Raw genomic sequence first — 16,911 nt, forward strand, 5'->3', positions numbered from 1 at the left:
TGCCTGGCCAGGCACCGCTGATGATGATCGTGGCAGGTTGCCCCTAGGGATTGGCCAACCAAAGAATCCATCACGAGATAGCTTCGCGTTCAACCACCGTCGTCATCTTCCCGTAGGGGAACCCTGAGTACCACACCCCCACTGCGCATGCCTGGCCAGGCACCGCTGATGATGATTGTGGCAGGATGCCCCTAGGGATTGGCCAACCAAAGATCCATCACGAGATAGCTTCGCGTTCAACCACCGTCATCTTCCCGTAGGGGAATCCTGAGTACCACACCCCCACTGCGCATGCCTGGCCAGGCACCGCTGATGATGATTGTGGCAGGATGCCCATAGGGATTGGTCAACCAAAGATCCATCACGAGATAGCTTCGCGTTCAACCACCGTCGTCATTTTCCGTAGGGGAACCCTGAGTAGTATCGAGGCATTCCTCCTCTCCTCTCCGACGCTCCTCTTCTCTCCGGCATTCCTCCTCTCCTCTCCGAAGCTCCTCTCCTCTCAACGAATGGCAACACCTGCGGCTCCGCGCGCGATAATGCGAAGCACCTTAGGGTTAGAGACGCGACGGCAGCCGCTGCATGCTCCGCTGGGGGCGCCACTGTAGCTCCGCGGTATAAATGACGCGCGCGCGCGTTCCGCTCCCCTCATTCTCCTGCGGCAACGCCGCGATCGAACTGAAAATTAATGGGAACTCGAGTCGACCCCATGGCTGCTTCGCATACTACTCAGGGGTCCCCTACGGGTAGATGGTGAAATTTTTTGTCAGTAGCTTTTGTCGTTGGCCACCAATTACACAAACTGGTCACAATGACGTCACAGTGCCAGTGCGAGAAAAGTTGGTGAATCGGGATCAGGCGTTGGCGTAGTCCTCTTTTTTAGCTTCGCATGAGCGAGAATATCCTTAAAGGAGCCATGAAGACAAAGTACAAGTTTGTTTTATTCTAAAGCTTTCGCTTCTTATAGTGCCCCCACCGCTTGTCCTGATACAAACAATGCTTTATTCACTGAGAAATTAATCAATTTAAGTTAAAATTTTTCATTTTCCCGCTAAATCATGTGTTTTCGTGGTCGGAAATGACATCACAGGAACCGACCGCTCTGCAGCCTAGGGTACCTTGATTCACGCGTTCGCCGTACAAGGTAGAGGCACGTATACGCTGGCGCCGCCAAAGAAAGTCATTATATCAAAACGGCGCTGAAATTATCGCCGCAACGTGGTTTACTGGTGAAGTTTGAATCATCTTATTTGTTTCGCGTTGCTGGGTCTCGTGGGAAACGAAAATAACAACGCGTTGAGCACGTTGATCCAATTGCGGCGGCACGGGACCATTCAAAGGGTGTCTCCACCCTGTACGGCGGCGCTGGCATTGAGGTACTCTACGGCGGCGTTCGCGCGTTTTTTACGTTACTGAACCTAGGATGGCGCTACCATACCGTGGCAAGCCGTATGTAAGCCTGGCTTGTTTTTGTTCTGGGAGAAAATAATCGTTTCGTGAAACATAGTGCTCGCTCGACAAATATGGTCACATAAGACACCGTTGCTTGCGTCAATCGGCCAGTGTCGTCTGAGACAACCCCAAAGCCCCGCAGTGCTGTGCAGTTTAACCAAGCATAGTGCGCGCAGTACCAACAACAGTATGCACCAGTACTTCTATGTTTACTGTGCTTTCGTAATTTCCACTGTTTGTCTCACCATTCTTATTGCTTTAAAAAGAACGTACCCTAAATTTAAGCACAAATAGCTCGTTCTGCAAGCTTATAGCTCAGCCTAATTTGCGTTAGCTTTTGCCGGCCTCCGCCAATCGCTGAGCAGGCTGGTATGACCTCATAGGTTTTGTTGCGGGAAACGAGCGAGCGTGTCGCATGGCCATTCCCTTTTTTCTAATTATATAGCTTATTTGAGCGAAGTGTACGTCAAAACTGGTGTCAATATGATTCTAACGAGGACGTCTTTTGAATGAACCAAACTTGTGTTTTGTCTTCATGGCTCCTTTAAAACTGCAGGTTCCGCGCCTGTAGGCGACATGAGACAGTTTTTCAGTCGGCTTGAACCGCATGCCAGCCTGCCATGAAAAACTTTGGGGGGTGGGGAAGGGGGGGGGGGGGGGCGAGGGGGGCACACCGGGCCCGGTGTGCCTCCCCTCCCCTCTCCTCCCCTGGCTACGCCCCAGAGAGAGATATATTTTATTCACAGGTAGAAAGTGAGGAGGAGTTGTAGGGAGCGCTGCGAGATTCAGAGGCCTCGGTCCAGGCTTCTGCTGACGGCTTCTTGAATGAAGTCAATCAGGCCGCGTTGCTCCTCTTCACGTCTAGGTGAGGTCAGTCACTCTCTAGTGTATTGTTTTCTAATTTTGGATGTATTGGGGGCACTGCCAAAGAATGTGGTCTTGGGTATTTGTAATTTTGCACTGTGAACATGAAGGTAAGGGTGTTGTTTTGCCATATCTGATGAGATGTAGCCTCGCAGGTGTTTCGAGTGTTCCGGCTTGTGCTTGTCGGAATAGGGTTTGCTGCTGTCTTGTTAGGTTAGGGTGGGGAGCTGGGAGTAGTCGTTTCGCTGTTTTGTATTCTTTAAGGTGAAGTTGCGGGCGAGTTGGCTCCTGAGAGGTCGGACTTTGGCAGCCGTTGCTGGTAGCCCGGATGTATGCGTCTGGGGCAAGCTGATTAGCCTTTTCGTTTCCCAGTACCCCGGCGTGGCCAGGAATCCAGTACAGCTTCACAGTTCCTTGAATATGCTTGAACAGGTGTGCCGCCGAGCGGGATATATGACCGGAGTCTAAGAGTCGACATGCCCTCTTGTTGTCGGTATAGATATTTAGGGGACGGGCTGGTTGGGAGAGGTGGATAACAGCTTTGCCAATAGTTCCGCTTCTTCTGCTGAGTTGAACTGTTTGTTCCCTTCTGTATAGGATCTGTTGAGCACCGTCCAGTACGCGACAGCCCACGAGGTGCCTTTTCCCGCCGCGTCCGTGTATACATGCATTTGCTGAGGTTCTCTTTCCGGTTTCTTATTGAAATATTTGGCCCTGATGGCTCTTCGCTCTGCGTGTCTAGTGCCGTCCATATTACCGGGAATGGGTGCTATCTTTAACTGCTGTCTGTCTATAGGTTCTATCTTGCAGTAGTCGTGCACCGTTGCTTGGGAATCATAGCCGATCGATTGCAGGAGTTGAATTCCGGCCTTGCTTTGCCTCAGTCTCCTAAGTTGGTTGTGTTTGTGGACTGAGACAATTTCCTCAATGGTGAATGTGGTGCCCATGTCCTCGATGACCTTATTACAGGTGGTTATCGGTAGTCCTAAAGATATCTTTGAGGCTTTTCGTAGTAGAGTGTCCAATTTCTGCATTTGGGTCTTGTTGACGTTTGTATAAGGAATGGAGTATCTTATGCGAGATGTAATGAGTGCTTCCTTAAGTCGGAGTAGGTCTTCGTCTTTAAGTCCTCTCTGCCTATTGGAGACACGTTACATAAGTTGGAGTAATTGTTCTCCTTGCTTTAGAATCCTGTTTACTGTGGTGTGGCCCCCGCCATCCTTCTGGAAGTGTTGGCCAAGAATCTTGATAGTTGGCGGGGTAGGGATGGCTGTGCCCTGTAGCGTAAGCTGAATGGGGGGTGGCTTCCATCTTCTGTTGGTAACCATGAGTAGTTCCGTTTTTTCCGTGGAGCATGTCAGGCCAATTGTTTCGGCTGCTTCTTGAACTTTATTGAGGGCCTCTTGTAGTTGTGTTTGAATATGTCCAGGGGAGCCTGTTTTGATCCATATGGAGATGTCATCTGCGTACATGAGGTGATGTACGTGTTCCACCTGTTTTAGCGCCCTGTGAGTTTTAAGGGCTGCAAGGTTGAACAGGGTGGGAGATAGTTCTGCACCCTGTGGTATGCCTCGTTGCGGATGGGGGAACGGTGGTGTCTCATGTTCACCTATGGAAATCACGAGAGAGCGTCCTCGTAAGAAATCCCTGACGTAGTTGTACAGGCTTGGTCCACAGTTGCTGGCGGCCAACTCCTCTAATATGGCATCGTGGTCCACGCAATCAAATGCCTTCTTGAGGTCAACTGCGAGTATGGTCTTGAGTTGCGCCAAGCTTGGTTCAGCGATAACTTCTTCGTGGAGTGCTAGGAGGGCATCTTGTGTCGACAGATGTTGTCTAAATCCCAGCATGTTGTACGGAATGACATCAAGTTCTTCAAGGTGATCGTGCAAGCGCTGTAGCACCATACGTTCCATAAGTTTACCGACGTTTGAGGTGAGCGTTATAGGGCGTAGATTGCTTGCAGCGATGCTTTTGCCTGGTTTAGGTATGAAGATCATTCGTCCTTCTTTCCAGGCTGGATTCAGCGGTTTTTTCCCCGTCCACACTTGGTTGATTTCTACCAGAAGTGTCTGGCGGTCCATATCCCCTAAATTACGTAAACAGGGTGTCGTCATCATGTCTGGTCCTGGTGCTTTGTTTCCCGCACATTTGCTTATAGCTGCATTGAGCTCGGCAAGATTGAACTCTGTATCCATACAGGGATTATTTGGGCCACTGTATTCCCTATAGCTTGGTTGTACACGGGGCGGGATATAGGTCTCTTTCACGGTTTTAAGAAGTACTTGGGGGTCGTCGTACTCTTGGATGAGTCGGTGTATTTTCTGTAGGGTTGAAGTTTTGGTGGTGGTTGGGTTAATAAGGGCTCGGTGCAGCGACCAGGTTTTCTTCATACCCATCGTTCCGTGAAGTTGGTCGCAAGTTCGATGCTATTTTTCCGTATAGGATTGTGTCGTGTACTCTTGAATATGTCTGTTGAGCTTTGCAATGCGTTTCCTAAGATTGCGGTTGGTTTTGCATCGCTTCCACCGCTTGACAAGACCGTTACGGGCTTCCCAGCAGTGGGCTAAGTGTCTATCTATTGGTGGTTCGTCTTCGTATTGAGTGAAACTTTTGGTATGCTTCTGTACATCTCTAAGTATATCGGTAGTCCACATCTGGATATCCTCGTACGTTTTTTCAGTACGCATGGCACGTACCTTGTCCCACTCAGTTATACGTGCAGTTTTTCATTTTATGCGGTGTGGCGTGGTGGAGATTATTAGGCTGATAATTGTATGATCGCTGTTAAGGTAGTCTTGCGTGTGCTGCCATCGTATGCCAATGCCTTTTGAGCAGAACGTGAGATCTGGGGTTGTATCTCTCTCCACGGAGTTGCCTAGTCGTGTGGGCTCTTTCAGGTCATTGTGGAGAATGTACTGGTGGTTTTGAATCATCGTCAGGAGGCGCTGACCTTTTTTGGTGTTCTTTGAATATCCCCACGCTGTATGTGGCGCGTTAAAGTCGCCCATGAGAATGTGTTTTCGCTTGGAGTTGAGGGGGTGCAGACAGGTACCGATCGCGCTCAGGTCGTCTTTTGGGGGACTATATACATTTGTAACGTATAAATGCTCTTTTCCACTTCCTATCCTTAAGGTGATGCTGATATCATTCGCGTCCTCTTGTGACGCCAGAAGATCTTTTCGGGTAAGGAAGGCTGTTGTTGGACTTACTTGATGTGTAGTGTAGCCATACAGTTTTGGGTTCTTCCCTGGTTCTTGAAGGGCGATTATGTCTGGCCGGATTTCGAGCTTTTCTATCCAGGAATGGAGTTCTCCTTGTTTTTGTCTGAAACCTCTGCAGTTCCACTGTAGTACAGACAGTCCGTACCCGTTGGCGAGGTCAACAGGAAGGTGCACGCGCACTGCGCATGGTTCACCAGTTGTCTCGTTCGCACTTCCTCCACGGTCGCAGCCTCATCGGCATATCTTCCGGTGGTGCGGCCAAAGTTTCTTTATGACAAGCCAACGCTGGGGCAGTGTGTTCGCCGGTGCGATGCCACAGCGACGACACATGGCAGCCTGGAATCGTGTCCGAAGTGGATCGCGGAAGGAAGTGAAGGGTGCCGCTGGCCGGGGCTGATAAGAGTGGCAGAACCACAATGGCTTCCTTTCAACGGCCTCGTTCCGCGATCTTTGCGCGCTGATGGGCGCCAGGTCATCGCCGCGCAGCTTGTCAGGGGCCACCCTGTGCCGCCGCGAAATGACTGTTACGGAGAAGAAAAAGAGTCGCACTACGGTGAGAAGAGCGGCGACGGGCGCTTTCCGCGCGCAAATTGCCGTCGTTTCTCTATGCTGTCGAGCCCGGGCGCGATTCTCGGCGTGCCCATTTTCCCCCGCTCCCTCTGGTGATGGTGACTGGGCCATGCGCGCGTGGAGGGGCACGTCGCACTCTCTGTGCTGCCTCTGATATTTGGCTGAAAGTTGTCTGCGCAGCTCCAGCGCAACTTTACCCCACCTGTTACTGCTTCGTTGTCGTTTATGCGCGCTAAATTTATCTCGGGCCTGGTGGAGCTTAATAATTAAACAGACGGATTTTGTAGTACTATGAGGCGGGCATATTAGCCCCCGAGAGCTGCCCCGTTTCTTGTCCAATTCCTCACGTGGGTACGTGCCGCCAGTGAAGCAACTGCTGCAACAACAATTTGCGTTGCAAAGGTGCCGGCCTTACATTCTGTAGGGAAAATGAAAAATCCTTGCCGCCTTTTCTTTCTTTGCTGCAAAGCAAATGTCCAGAGGCGACCTCCTCATCTTGCGAGGGTCGGGCCGACATCTCTTTTCTTTTTTCGGATCGGTGAAATGGGCAGGCCGATTGTTTCCTTCTTGCGGATGGAGAAGCGCTCCACGACCGCGGCGACTGAGGAACGCGCTGCGCAGAAACGGCGCAGGCCGCACAGCACATAAAATGATGGCGATAAAACTAGCGGGGCACAGCGGAAGCTTCGGCGCACTCCGGCGCCGGGAAGACTGCGTGAGGTGAACGATGACAACCGTAGTCGTCTAGATCGGCGTGTGAAAACAGAGAATTCCTTCTGGATCGCAGAGGCGGTGAGCGAGTGCGATGACAACGCAAGAATGACGTCCCCGCCACCCATACACACATTCTCTCTCTCTCTCCGTTGTTTGGGGGGGGGGGGGGGAGACTTTATGTCATGTCTGTGTCGCAGCTGCTTCTTTACTTTCTATGCTTTTCACACAGAACGAGGTGACTTTCTGCTAGCAAAGTGGTTATTTGTCATGTCAGTGCTATAACAAGGTGTGAAGGCCTGGGAAACTATGCTTACGGCGTATGTGTGTGCCGTGGGAGCTTTGTTACCCTATACTCACACACTCTTTCTCTTCCTCTGTCTTCTTACTGATGGTAACATTTTGTAGCCAGCATGTGTGGGAATTCGCAGATTAAGAATTTGGTTGGCGAAGGTGACTATCTTTTGATCACAACATTGCAGCAGTTGAATAGGTAGTGATGGCCACCATGCCCCTCACTGACATCACGCCTCCTCTCCTCTCGAGATGAGGAGCCAGAGCTCGTCCCCTTCTGGAGGTGGACTGCTGTGGTACCTGCCACGCACCACTTTGATGAGTCGCGGATTGGGGAGGATTATGCTCAAGTTAGTGCCACTAGATAATAAAACCTTATCTAGTGACACTAGCTCAAGTGTTCTTTTGTTGGTGACGACGGTGACAGTTAGGTACAGTGCACCGCACGACACACTCGTGCTGCACCAAGCTTGTTATATTAGTTCAAGAATTAAATTACATAATTGACGAGTCTAAGCAAGTCGTAGAGGGAGGCAAATGGAATAAAAAGCTCGATAGGGGGTATTCATTCAGTAAACACACGTTTGAGATCATTTCTTCTAGGTAGTTATTTAGCCAGGTTTCGAATTGATTCTTATGGAGAGAAAAAGTTATCTGGCATCGGTAGTGGCAGTAACAGTGGCTAAAGCAGTGGACCAACTTTGTGCGCCTCTGCTGCCCCCCATTCTGGTGCACTGCAATAGGCCCTGACCATTTCTCCCAAAAATTGCATGGGATTACAACGTGCAGAATATCTGTCCATGTATTCCAGTGCTATCAGTCTGTGTAGCTAATGTTTGCCTGGATGCAAGGCTGGAACAAAGCTAGCGACTGGCCTTTTGCTGTAACTATTTGCCAGACTTGCCTGTGAAACTACCTTGGAATTGTTTGTCATGTGAATGGCACTTTGTAGTTGAACTTTCAGTGTGTAAAACTTTGGTTAATTAAGCATTGCAGATAAACACGGCAAATTGATCAGCGTTCATTTTACTGTTTATTTCAGTCTGTGACTGGTGTGAATCCTCTGTAGTTTGGTGCATCACTATAAAAATGAAACACCCAGAGTACATTAGGGGTGGGCATATTTTTTTCAGCATGTCAATTGGAAATGGCACGTGTTGGTTTTGCAGATATTAAACAAGATAAGCTGTCTGGAGGGGATGACAAGGTAGTGCAGTGATAACCGTGATCAACTTTCACAGATGAGATAAAAAATTTAACCAACTGCAAGAAATTTATCTGTTCCTGTATGTTAAAATGGCTCAGGTGGGTACTATTGTTCTTTTATTGTTTCATTTTTTTACCTATGTAGTTGTAATCTTTGCGAGTTGAAAATATAACAGAAAAGCTTTTCTGTAATTTTTAACCTCTAATAAACGACTTCACTCAGGTCTGCCATAACCGAGCAGAGTCGGCTGCACAAATAGTTCCACTTGAATTTCACTGAACAATATGGCAACCCTTGTTCATTGCAGCATCCAGCGACCCAACCACTCAGAATTGACACCCGTGTGTTTTTCCCCCCAGAAGCACTGAACTCCACACTAGCTCTAGCCATCTTTGGGATCACTAAGCCAAAGCCATTGTTTGTGCGCTGCAAGGATTACCGTCTGATCAGGTAACATAGTTTAGAACAAGAATCCACTATTGAGGAAGTACAAATATCTGAAGTCTCTATATATTTTTTTGTCTGTTAATTTAAGTGCAATTATGTTGACTTCGTCAGTGATTGTGATTCTTATTTCAAGGCAAAGTAGGCAGACAAGCTTCTCTTTTCATCAGCATGGCAGATTGCTGTGGCGAAATGGGGATGGCTTTGTCGTGTAATAACTAATAAGCAAACCTGTAAAGTGATGCTGCACGAAGAGGAGAAACAAATAACACAAGGACAATCACTGTCCTTTGTTGTAAGTCCAGTGACTGTCCTTGTGTCTGTTTGTTTCTGCTCTCTATGTAGCGTTGTTTCGCTAGTTTGTTTATTAAGCAATCATGAACCCTCAGGCCCAGACTTCCATTTTGCTCAATTATTTCTTGTGTAACTTCTGTCGTATCGGGTGTGTGAGGCGTCGGTGGGTGAGGGGAACGTCTGCTCTGTGTGCAGGCCTGGCCCTGGTCGTCCTCCTGTGTCGGACACCCGGCTCTGCAGCCTTGCAAGTCTTCTTGAACGGCACTGCGAGCCTCCTGCTGAACGGCTCCCAGCCCATCCTGGGGGCCGTCACCAGCCTGTCCTTCCGGACGTGCGGCAATGGAACGATACTCGAGCAGAGGCTGGCCGGTGGCAATGACTCCATCTCTCTGGAGGTCCTGCCAGAGGGCCCGCTGCAGCTGAACTGGTCTGTCAAGGGCGTGCAGGACTCGGTGACGGTTGGTACCTGATGCTCATTTCGGATGCGGGCTTTTTGACACCCAGAGACGGTGTAAAATAGATTGACAGAGTAGGGAAGGCGTGTAGTTGCAATCAGTCGTGGGCACGTTACCCGCAAAAAGTAACAGCGTTACTGTTACAGTTACCTGAGCCATAAAAGTAACTTTGTTACAGTTACAGTTACTGTGAAAAAGTAACGTCGTTACTTTCCTCTTACTAGCGCAAATGAAATGATACAGTTTGTTTAATAGCAACTCAAGAACGTATTTAACGTACAAATGTGCGTAGTCAATGTAGGAACTTGCTAAACGTAGTAAAGTGTACGTGGTAAATTCCCAGACAAATGGAACCTAAAGGTGGGTAAACTCAATCTCAACACCAACAACGGTTATGTATGCCTCATTCTGTTGCATCAACAGTTTTGTTGATGCACTCTTTGTATTGGGGAATTTATTTGCAAATGGTAACTTAGGTTGAGTTGTTTCTCAAAATTGGCATCCGAGAGATTCACTCTTTTCAAAAATCTCATTTCCAGTTTCTTTGTTTTTCTTGTTTACGCTGTACTCAACACTGAAGGCAAGTTTTGAGAAATCACCTTTAAGACCGACCTCTTACCTTGGTTTTCTGCAGGGAAGATAACTCTCTTAGTGACCTCTTCCCCTAAATAGTGAGGGGGATCTTGATGTGGAAAGGTGAAGTGTATAGAGGATATGGGAAAGAAGAAAGTCTGAGTAAGTGTAAAGTGCGGCGAAGTGTGCGTCGGCCTTTCATGAGTGCAGCTGTGGAAATTGTTTACAGAAAAACACAAGTAACTGTAACGGTATTTCCTGTTACAGTCATTGTGTAAAAAGTAAGTGTTACAGTTACAAGTTCGTGTATAGCTTAAATGTAATTAGCTGCAGTTACAAGTTACCGCAAAAAGTAACTAGTTGCCGGTAACGCGTTACTAGTAACTAATTGCTGCCCAAGACTGGTTGCAATGGAGGGATAGGCTTCCCGCAACTCTGCAGGGTCAAGTGGTTCGAGTAGGGTGGCAACAACTCGGCAAGCTGTGCAGTGTAATGTGTGGTGTGCTTTCGTTTGTGTTATTTGTTTGCCCAAGCACTGTGGTCGAACAGTTTCCGCAGATTTCTCGGTTTGCAATCTCCTCGCTGGGGCTGCTTTACGGTTGTGAGCCTCCTACTGCAATGCAAAACAGCTTGGGTAGTCAAGGGACACTTCTATTGCCTTTCTTCACTGATTTGAGTCTGGTATTAGCAACCTTTAGCTTTCAGTTTGTCACTTTTCACAGCTTGCGTGAGGCATAATTTTGTAGTGTTTTGAGTGTTTTAGTTTCCTATAAGCTTGTGCTTGCAGAATTTTAGTGGGCATCACCTTTGCTTGAGAGAACCTTACTTGACCGCCAACTAACATTAGAATGCTGTTCTCAAATGCTTTTTTTTTTGTCATAGAGAGAAAAAACAAATGTCTTTTAGTCCTTCAACTTCTATGTCTTAAGTAGCGCAGCAACTCCGTAAACCCCATGCCCCCATAATCACACTGGATCCATCCGTGGCTATGAGTTTTAAGGTGAAGGGTATAAGCCTCCAACGGTGGCTGTCAGAGCCCCGGTCAAGCTCTGGCCGATGGGCTCCCTGTCTTTCTACCAGGCCGGGAGCTCCAGGACCTCTGTGGCCATCAGAGTAAAGTAGTGCTTTAGTTGTGTTTCAAGCTGCAAGGCTCTGCAGTTTATGACCTGGTCAGCTTGATTTGTTACTCTGGTAGGGAACAGTGCAATGTACCTGCTGACCAGAATGTGTATTCTTTCTGAAGCATAACAAGGAGGGGAAGGGGTGTAAGTGGCTATGGCAAATTTTTGTGGCTTTTTGAGTAATCTGTGAAGGGGATGTGCAGTTCTGCTTTTGCCTTGTAGCTTGTGTTGTGATGCATCTTCGATGGCTCTAAAGCTTACACCCAGGGTCAAAAGTTTAGAGGAACATTTGACGTTAATTTCTCTGCTATCAGGGGGCTTAGCTCCTGCTCAGTGTATGGTGCTGCTACTTTAAAGTGTGATGCTTCGCTTAAAAATCCGAATCAAGCGCTGAGCCCTTAGAGAGCAGAAAAATTAGGATGGAAAGTCAAAATTGTGTCGTGTAAAGTTTTGGCCTCGGGTCTACATACACCCCTGAGGACCATTGTGTATGCTTTTAGTGCTTGAAATTTATTGCTGCCAGAACAGCATTGAGGACATGTTGTAATTTAAGGGTCTAAATTACTGGAGTCCTGCTGAGTTCAAAATATAGGCGGGATCATGGTCACCTAAGCTGCTATGCTAATATTAAGGAGGAATGCAAAAAAATAATGCAAATAATTTAGGAAGCCTTCTTTATGTGCAAAGAGCCAGCAACTCAGAAGTTGCCGCTTATGGGCGAGGTCCTAATATGGAGAAACAAAAGTTCCATGTTTTGGTAGGTGTGCTAGCACTTGGACAGCATTCGGATATCTGGTGCCTGCCATCCTGGCGTATTACACCACACATGCCTTCACAACAGTCTGCTGGTGGGTAAAGGGATAATGCACGGAGAGTGCCAGGTGCCTATGCAGAATCTTTCTCTCTGAATGGTGTGCACGTGCTCCACAATTTGTGTGGACATTGCTGAGCTTAGCACTGTTTTGTGGTAGCTGGAAAGTGTGACCAGTTGTGGTGTCTTCCCTTGGCTAGGCGAGAACTGCTCAGACTTGGTGTGAGTTATCATAATGGGTGCTTGCAGGTTGGCACCAACATGTCCAACAACCGGTTGCACTGGCTCTCCTTTCGCCCTGGATACGGACTGGCCTGGCTGCAAGCAGATGAGGGGCAGTCAGTTCTCATAGCCAGCCATTCGATAAGGCCCTACCTCCTCGCCCTCGAGGGAAGCCAAGACTGGCTCACTGTCGTGGCGCCTTCTGGCTTCCGGGGCTGCCTCTCGGGAGGGGCCAACCTGGCCCTGGCGAGTGCCCGGGTAGACAAGGGGCAACCCCAGTGGGACACCTGCCCTTTGCCGGATGGGCCGTACTGCAGTGAGTATTTTTGTGCAGAACGCGTCCTCTTTTAAAGGGCCAGTAAAGATAGGTGTGTAGTTCATTTCCCCGAAGTCCGGTGTCGATCAGGAACCCAATCGCCCGGGCTCCGGTTGATTTGGCAGGCGGCTGGCAGGGCGATGGTGTTGAAGTTCTTGGAGATGGCGGTCGAATGACGAACTCGAGGCGTTGGGGTTGATTAAGTGAAACGAAGCGTTTATATACAGCTATTTACAGTAGGAAAACTGGGTACATGAGTAATAAAGGAAAAACTTCAAACTTCAGCTAGACACTAGCTCAGAGTGCGCACAAATCACTCGAGCTCCTCAACTTAGTCTAACTCTCCTATTCTCGGAGCGTACACAAACCGCTCGAAAAACGACGGCCAAGACCCTGTCTCGCCGCAGGATCCGTCTAGTTGCCCGGTACGGCGCTGCACCCTAAACTTCTGACGCGATCCTAACCTTTATCCTATGGGGCTCACAAATCCCAACCTAGCTTCAACGGTCGAGACTCCTTGTCCCGCCGGGAACTGCCTAGCTCGGCGCTCAGACAAGAACGATTTCTAACGGCCAAGTTCGGCCTTATAAAACCTTGAGATCACCCTCTCTTTCGGGAACGCCCCTGTAGCGTTCGTACACGTGTAAGGGAGTGCCCAAATTCACGTAGACAGCTGTCACTCAGCACGCCATGGAATATTCAATGAGGCGCCGCCATCTTTGGGTCAACGGCACGCTCGCAGACGAGCAGGTGCGTGCGACCCCGCGGGGTGAGAGCGAAAGACGGCGACAGTGCACTGTGCCGGCCGAGGCGCGTTAACAATGGTGTTTTGCGCGGTGCGGCGCGCGCTTCGACACCGGTAATCCCACCACCTCCACGCGTCACACAGACGGTTCCCGGAATTTCCCGGAATCTGGCGGCGCCGTCTGCTTTCTCAATGGGGGATTATCCCTGTGGTATGCGGTGGGCCAGACAATCCGTCTCCCGTGCGTGCCGTGACGAATTGGCGACGGCTGCAGCGTAGAGTCTATAGTGCTGGGCCGCCAGACAGAGTGGCAGGTTCCCACGCGCAGCCGGGGGGCGCCTGGCCGCTAATCTCATAAGTGGACCTTACAGGGCCCAGGAAGAATAAATACAGGTTTAGTTCACTGAAAAGGCTGCGTTGTCCCTATAACAATGGCACCATTTCTATCGCAACCTTCAAACAGGTAATAGAGATATTAAAAAAATCGCATAAAGCAGTGGCCATTCCTCAGCCACTTCCTTTCCTTGTCTGTCTACATCACGGGGACTTGCTTGTAAGATCGGTGGCCGCCGACTTAAGCCACAGCCCAGAAACATGACTGGGCGATTGCAGTGGGGCCTCTAGTTCCTTTTGATCTGATCATTTAAATGGTTACATGCAGTTAACGCGCTGATAACTGTTTTTAGTGTTCTCTCTCCTGCATCACTGGTGACATTGTGTAGCATGAAATTTTAAAGCTTTTCGACATTTCTTGCATTGTTTTTTCGTTAAAAAAAAAAAAGGCCTTTGAGGGAAGTAATAAAGCTGAATGGGTGGCCAAAGATTAGCTCTTTTAAGCTAAACAACGTTGTATCTTATCTTCATGGCCCAATAAATTTTAGGCAGTGCCTATTTTGTTCGCTTTAGCAGGCAATCTTATGTGTGCGATGTTGATGAAAAATGAGGGGGTGCCCAATTTTACATATAACTGTATTTGCTTGATTCTAGGCACCCTTTTTTCAACTGTCGCGATGCCCTAAGTGAGGGGGTGCTTAGATTCGAAAGGCCTACGTTACTCCACGCCCCCAGAACTTTTTTTCATGGCCATATCTCGATGAGACAGGTGCAAGGAATAATGTTTTATTCGGCAGACATTCAAACGAAAAATAGGTACAGACGGTGAACCCACCGCTTACGTCTGTACTTGGTCACCCTCATTACCATTCAAGTCCGCTGTGCCGCTTGGGCTGGTGCTTTGTGTCCCCCCAAAAGGTAGTCTTCTGTTCTGGTAAAGGGGTTTGTAATTGAAAACTTTATTAATGGCTTGGCCACAACTGCAACTCAGGTTTGCGTCCTTGCGTTGAAAATCTACCTACAATGGCCGCTAACAAAAGGGGTGCTTAAATTCGCGTGCACAATTTTTTTCAACCCCCCCCCTTTCCCTCCCCCCCCAAAAGTAGGGTAGGGTGCTTAGAATTGTGGGGTGCTTAGAATAGCAAATATACCGTATATGGAAATAATTTCTTGGGGCCCCCATATCCCTCCAACTTTGCATCAAGCCTTAGTTCACAGTCACACAAGTTAAGTATGCCTGAAGAAAGAAAAATGAAATATCACAGACTAAACCAGTCGAGGGTATGATTGAACCCCGTATTGTGAATGGCTGAATTACTGAGTCAGCCATCATGCAATTATGTTTGAAGCTCTTGGCAGGCAGATGCTTTAGAAACTGGGATATAATTAGATATGTATCTTCCGTTTTCAGATGAAAGGCCCATGGTTGGAACTGATGGTGGCAAATCATTGGTGCCAAATTCAGCCTGGTGGTCATGGATTACAGTTGAACGCTTAATTAACAAGGCCACGAGCAGTGTTTAGTGCATCTGAAAAGGACACTTTAATAAGCCAAACTCTTATTTGTGGTTGCATTGGGCAGTTTAACAAATGCAGTCTATTATTTGGCTATTTAGCAGTTTAGAGCCTTATTTTATCTGTAACCAGCAACAGAAGAGAAAATGCCATGTGCCGTGCGCAGTCGTTGCACCAAGTAGTAGTAAAAACGTCACACTAGCTTGCAATGTGGTTTTCTACTATCAGTCTTCAGAATTTTGGTTTTCACTCATTTTATGGTGAAGATCGACTCCTTGTTTGGTAACATGCAAGTTTTACAGGCCAGACACACTAGAAATCTGCTACATTTAGTCTTGCGGACCCGCCAGTGTGTTGATTTAGCCAATGTCAGCAAATCAGGGCAGTGCAAGGGAAAGGGCACTTTCAAACTCGCTCTACATGAAAAAGAATGTGCGTAAACTGACCAGAAAAAGCTTGTAACATGGCCTATGCATGCTAGGCTGTAATCTGGTAAGGTAATTAGACCATGTTCACTATTCGCCTCAATGTCCCTTTGAAGGGGCACTGAAGTGATTTGTAAACATTGCGGGATTACGAGCCCAAATTGTAGTCCGGAGTGCCTAGGCCCTGTTTCGACCACTCCGAGCGCATTTACGCGAATTTATTTAGTAGAAAAATCAATTCGAAAAGGCTGTCCTCCTCTCTGCATCCTCGCCCATTTTCTGTGCCGTTTTCGTGTGACGTAAGAAGGAGATGTGCTGGAACTGCACGGCTCGCCGACCTTCCAACAGGGCCGGTCAGCCCAGCGTTTCGTCCGCCGGCCGCCGACGGGTCGTCCCAATTCGTTCACTCAGTTGAAACGAAGCCAGGACACGTTTGTGAATGGAAGAATGTGCCTTTCTTTACTTTGTTAGTTTGTACACTGTATCTAGCTCCAAGTCAAGGTCGCTTCACACAAGCGCTGCACAAGCGCACATGCAATGCTTCGCTGACTGGTACGCCAATAGGAAAATATAAGGCCACTTGAAGGCGAGAGAAGAGTCAGTGAAGTCAATATAGGTACTAAGGAAATAAAATCAACTGATACTTTTACCGTACAGCGTAAAACTAGGGTGCGGGAAGCACTTTTTTGCGCTGGGCGAACAAGCACAGCGGTCAGCAGCACGACTACGCATCTGCGAATGCTTTTCCGTCTAAAAATGCAATTGCTAGGCGTGAGATATTGTGGGAACTCGGGGGAGGCTTACTGCACGAGTGCAATACAACAAATAATCACATAAGCTGCTGGAAATGCTAAAACTAAATAAAATTGTAAACTCGTTATACATTATATACCTTATATTTCCAAGGTCGGCAGCGCTCGCCTGTGGCCGAGTGGTCTGGAGCGCTAGGCATGTCAATGCAAGTGTTATGCAAATCACGAGTTCGAATCCACGCGGTTACACATTTTTTTTTTTCTAAGTTAACTTTTTCGTTTTCCACCGATGTTTTCTATACTGAGTTCACCCTTTTTTGGGTTGCAACATTCATTGCTCTTAGATCTAGTTCACAGAATGCGCGCAGGCTGACGCTGACGCGCTAGCGAGTTCTCTATGGCGTGCTGTTGCCATAAGCACCGACTGCTTGTGGGCAGTGGGCACAGGCCAGAATCAGCATACCCTTGGCATGGTGCGAACACGTTTTGCACGATACAGGCATGAGTGAGGCAAGCTCCAAATATGTGGGAAAAGCGCATGGCATTTGAGCGCCTGCGGGGACGCGGATGGCGTTCATCCACT

The 16,911-nt window shown here is 48.3% G+C and overlaps 1 protein-coding gene across 1 annotated transcript in view; it reads left to right on the forward strand.

The window, feature by feature from the left end:
- LOC144175666 (protein crumbs-like) overlaps window positions 1-16,911 on the forward strand; it is a gene marked incomplete in the record, with an annotated part of 234,490 nt that overhangs the window by 52,379 nt on the left and 165,200 nt on the right. Inside the window, 2 exon segments of the mRNA XM_077704712.1 lie at window positions 9,256-9,518; window positions 12,270-12,558. Coding sequence (XP_077560838.1) covers window positions 9,256-9,518; window positions 12,270-12,558 — 552 coding nt within the window.

This window comes from Haemaphysalis longicornis, unplaced genomic scaffold (assembly GCF_048455015.1).
Source record: "Haemaphysalis longicornis isolate Haplotype H1 unplaced genomic scaffold, Haemaphysalis longicornis Haplotype H1 scaffold_1, whole genome shotgun sequence".
In the NCBI taxonomy this organism is placed as follows: domain Eukaryota; kingdom Metazoa; phylum Arthropoda; class Arachnida; order Ixodida; family Ixodidae; genus Haemaphysalis; species Haemaphysalis longicornis.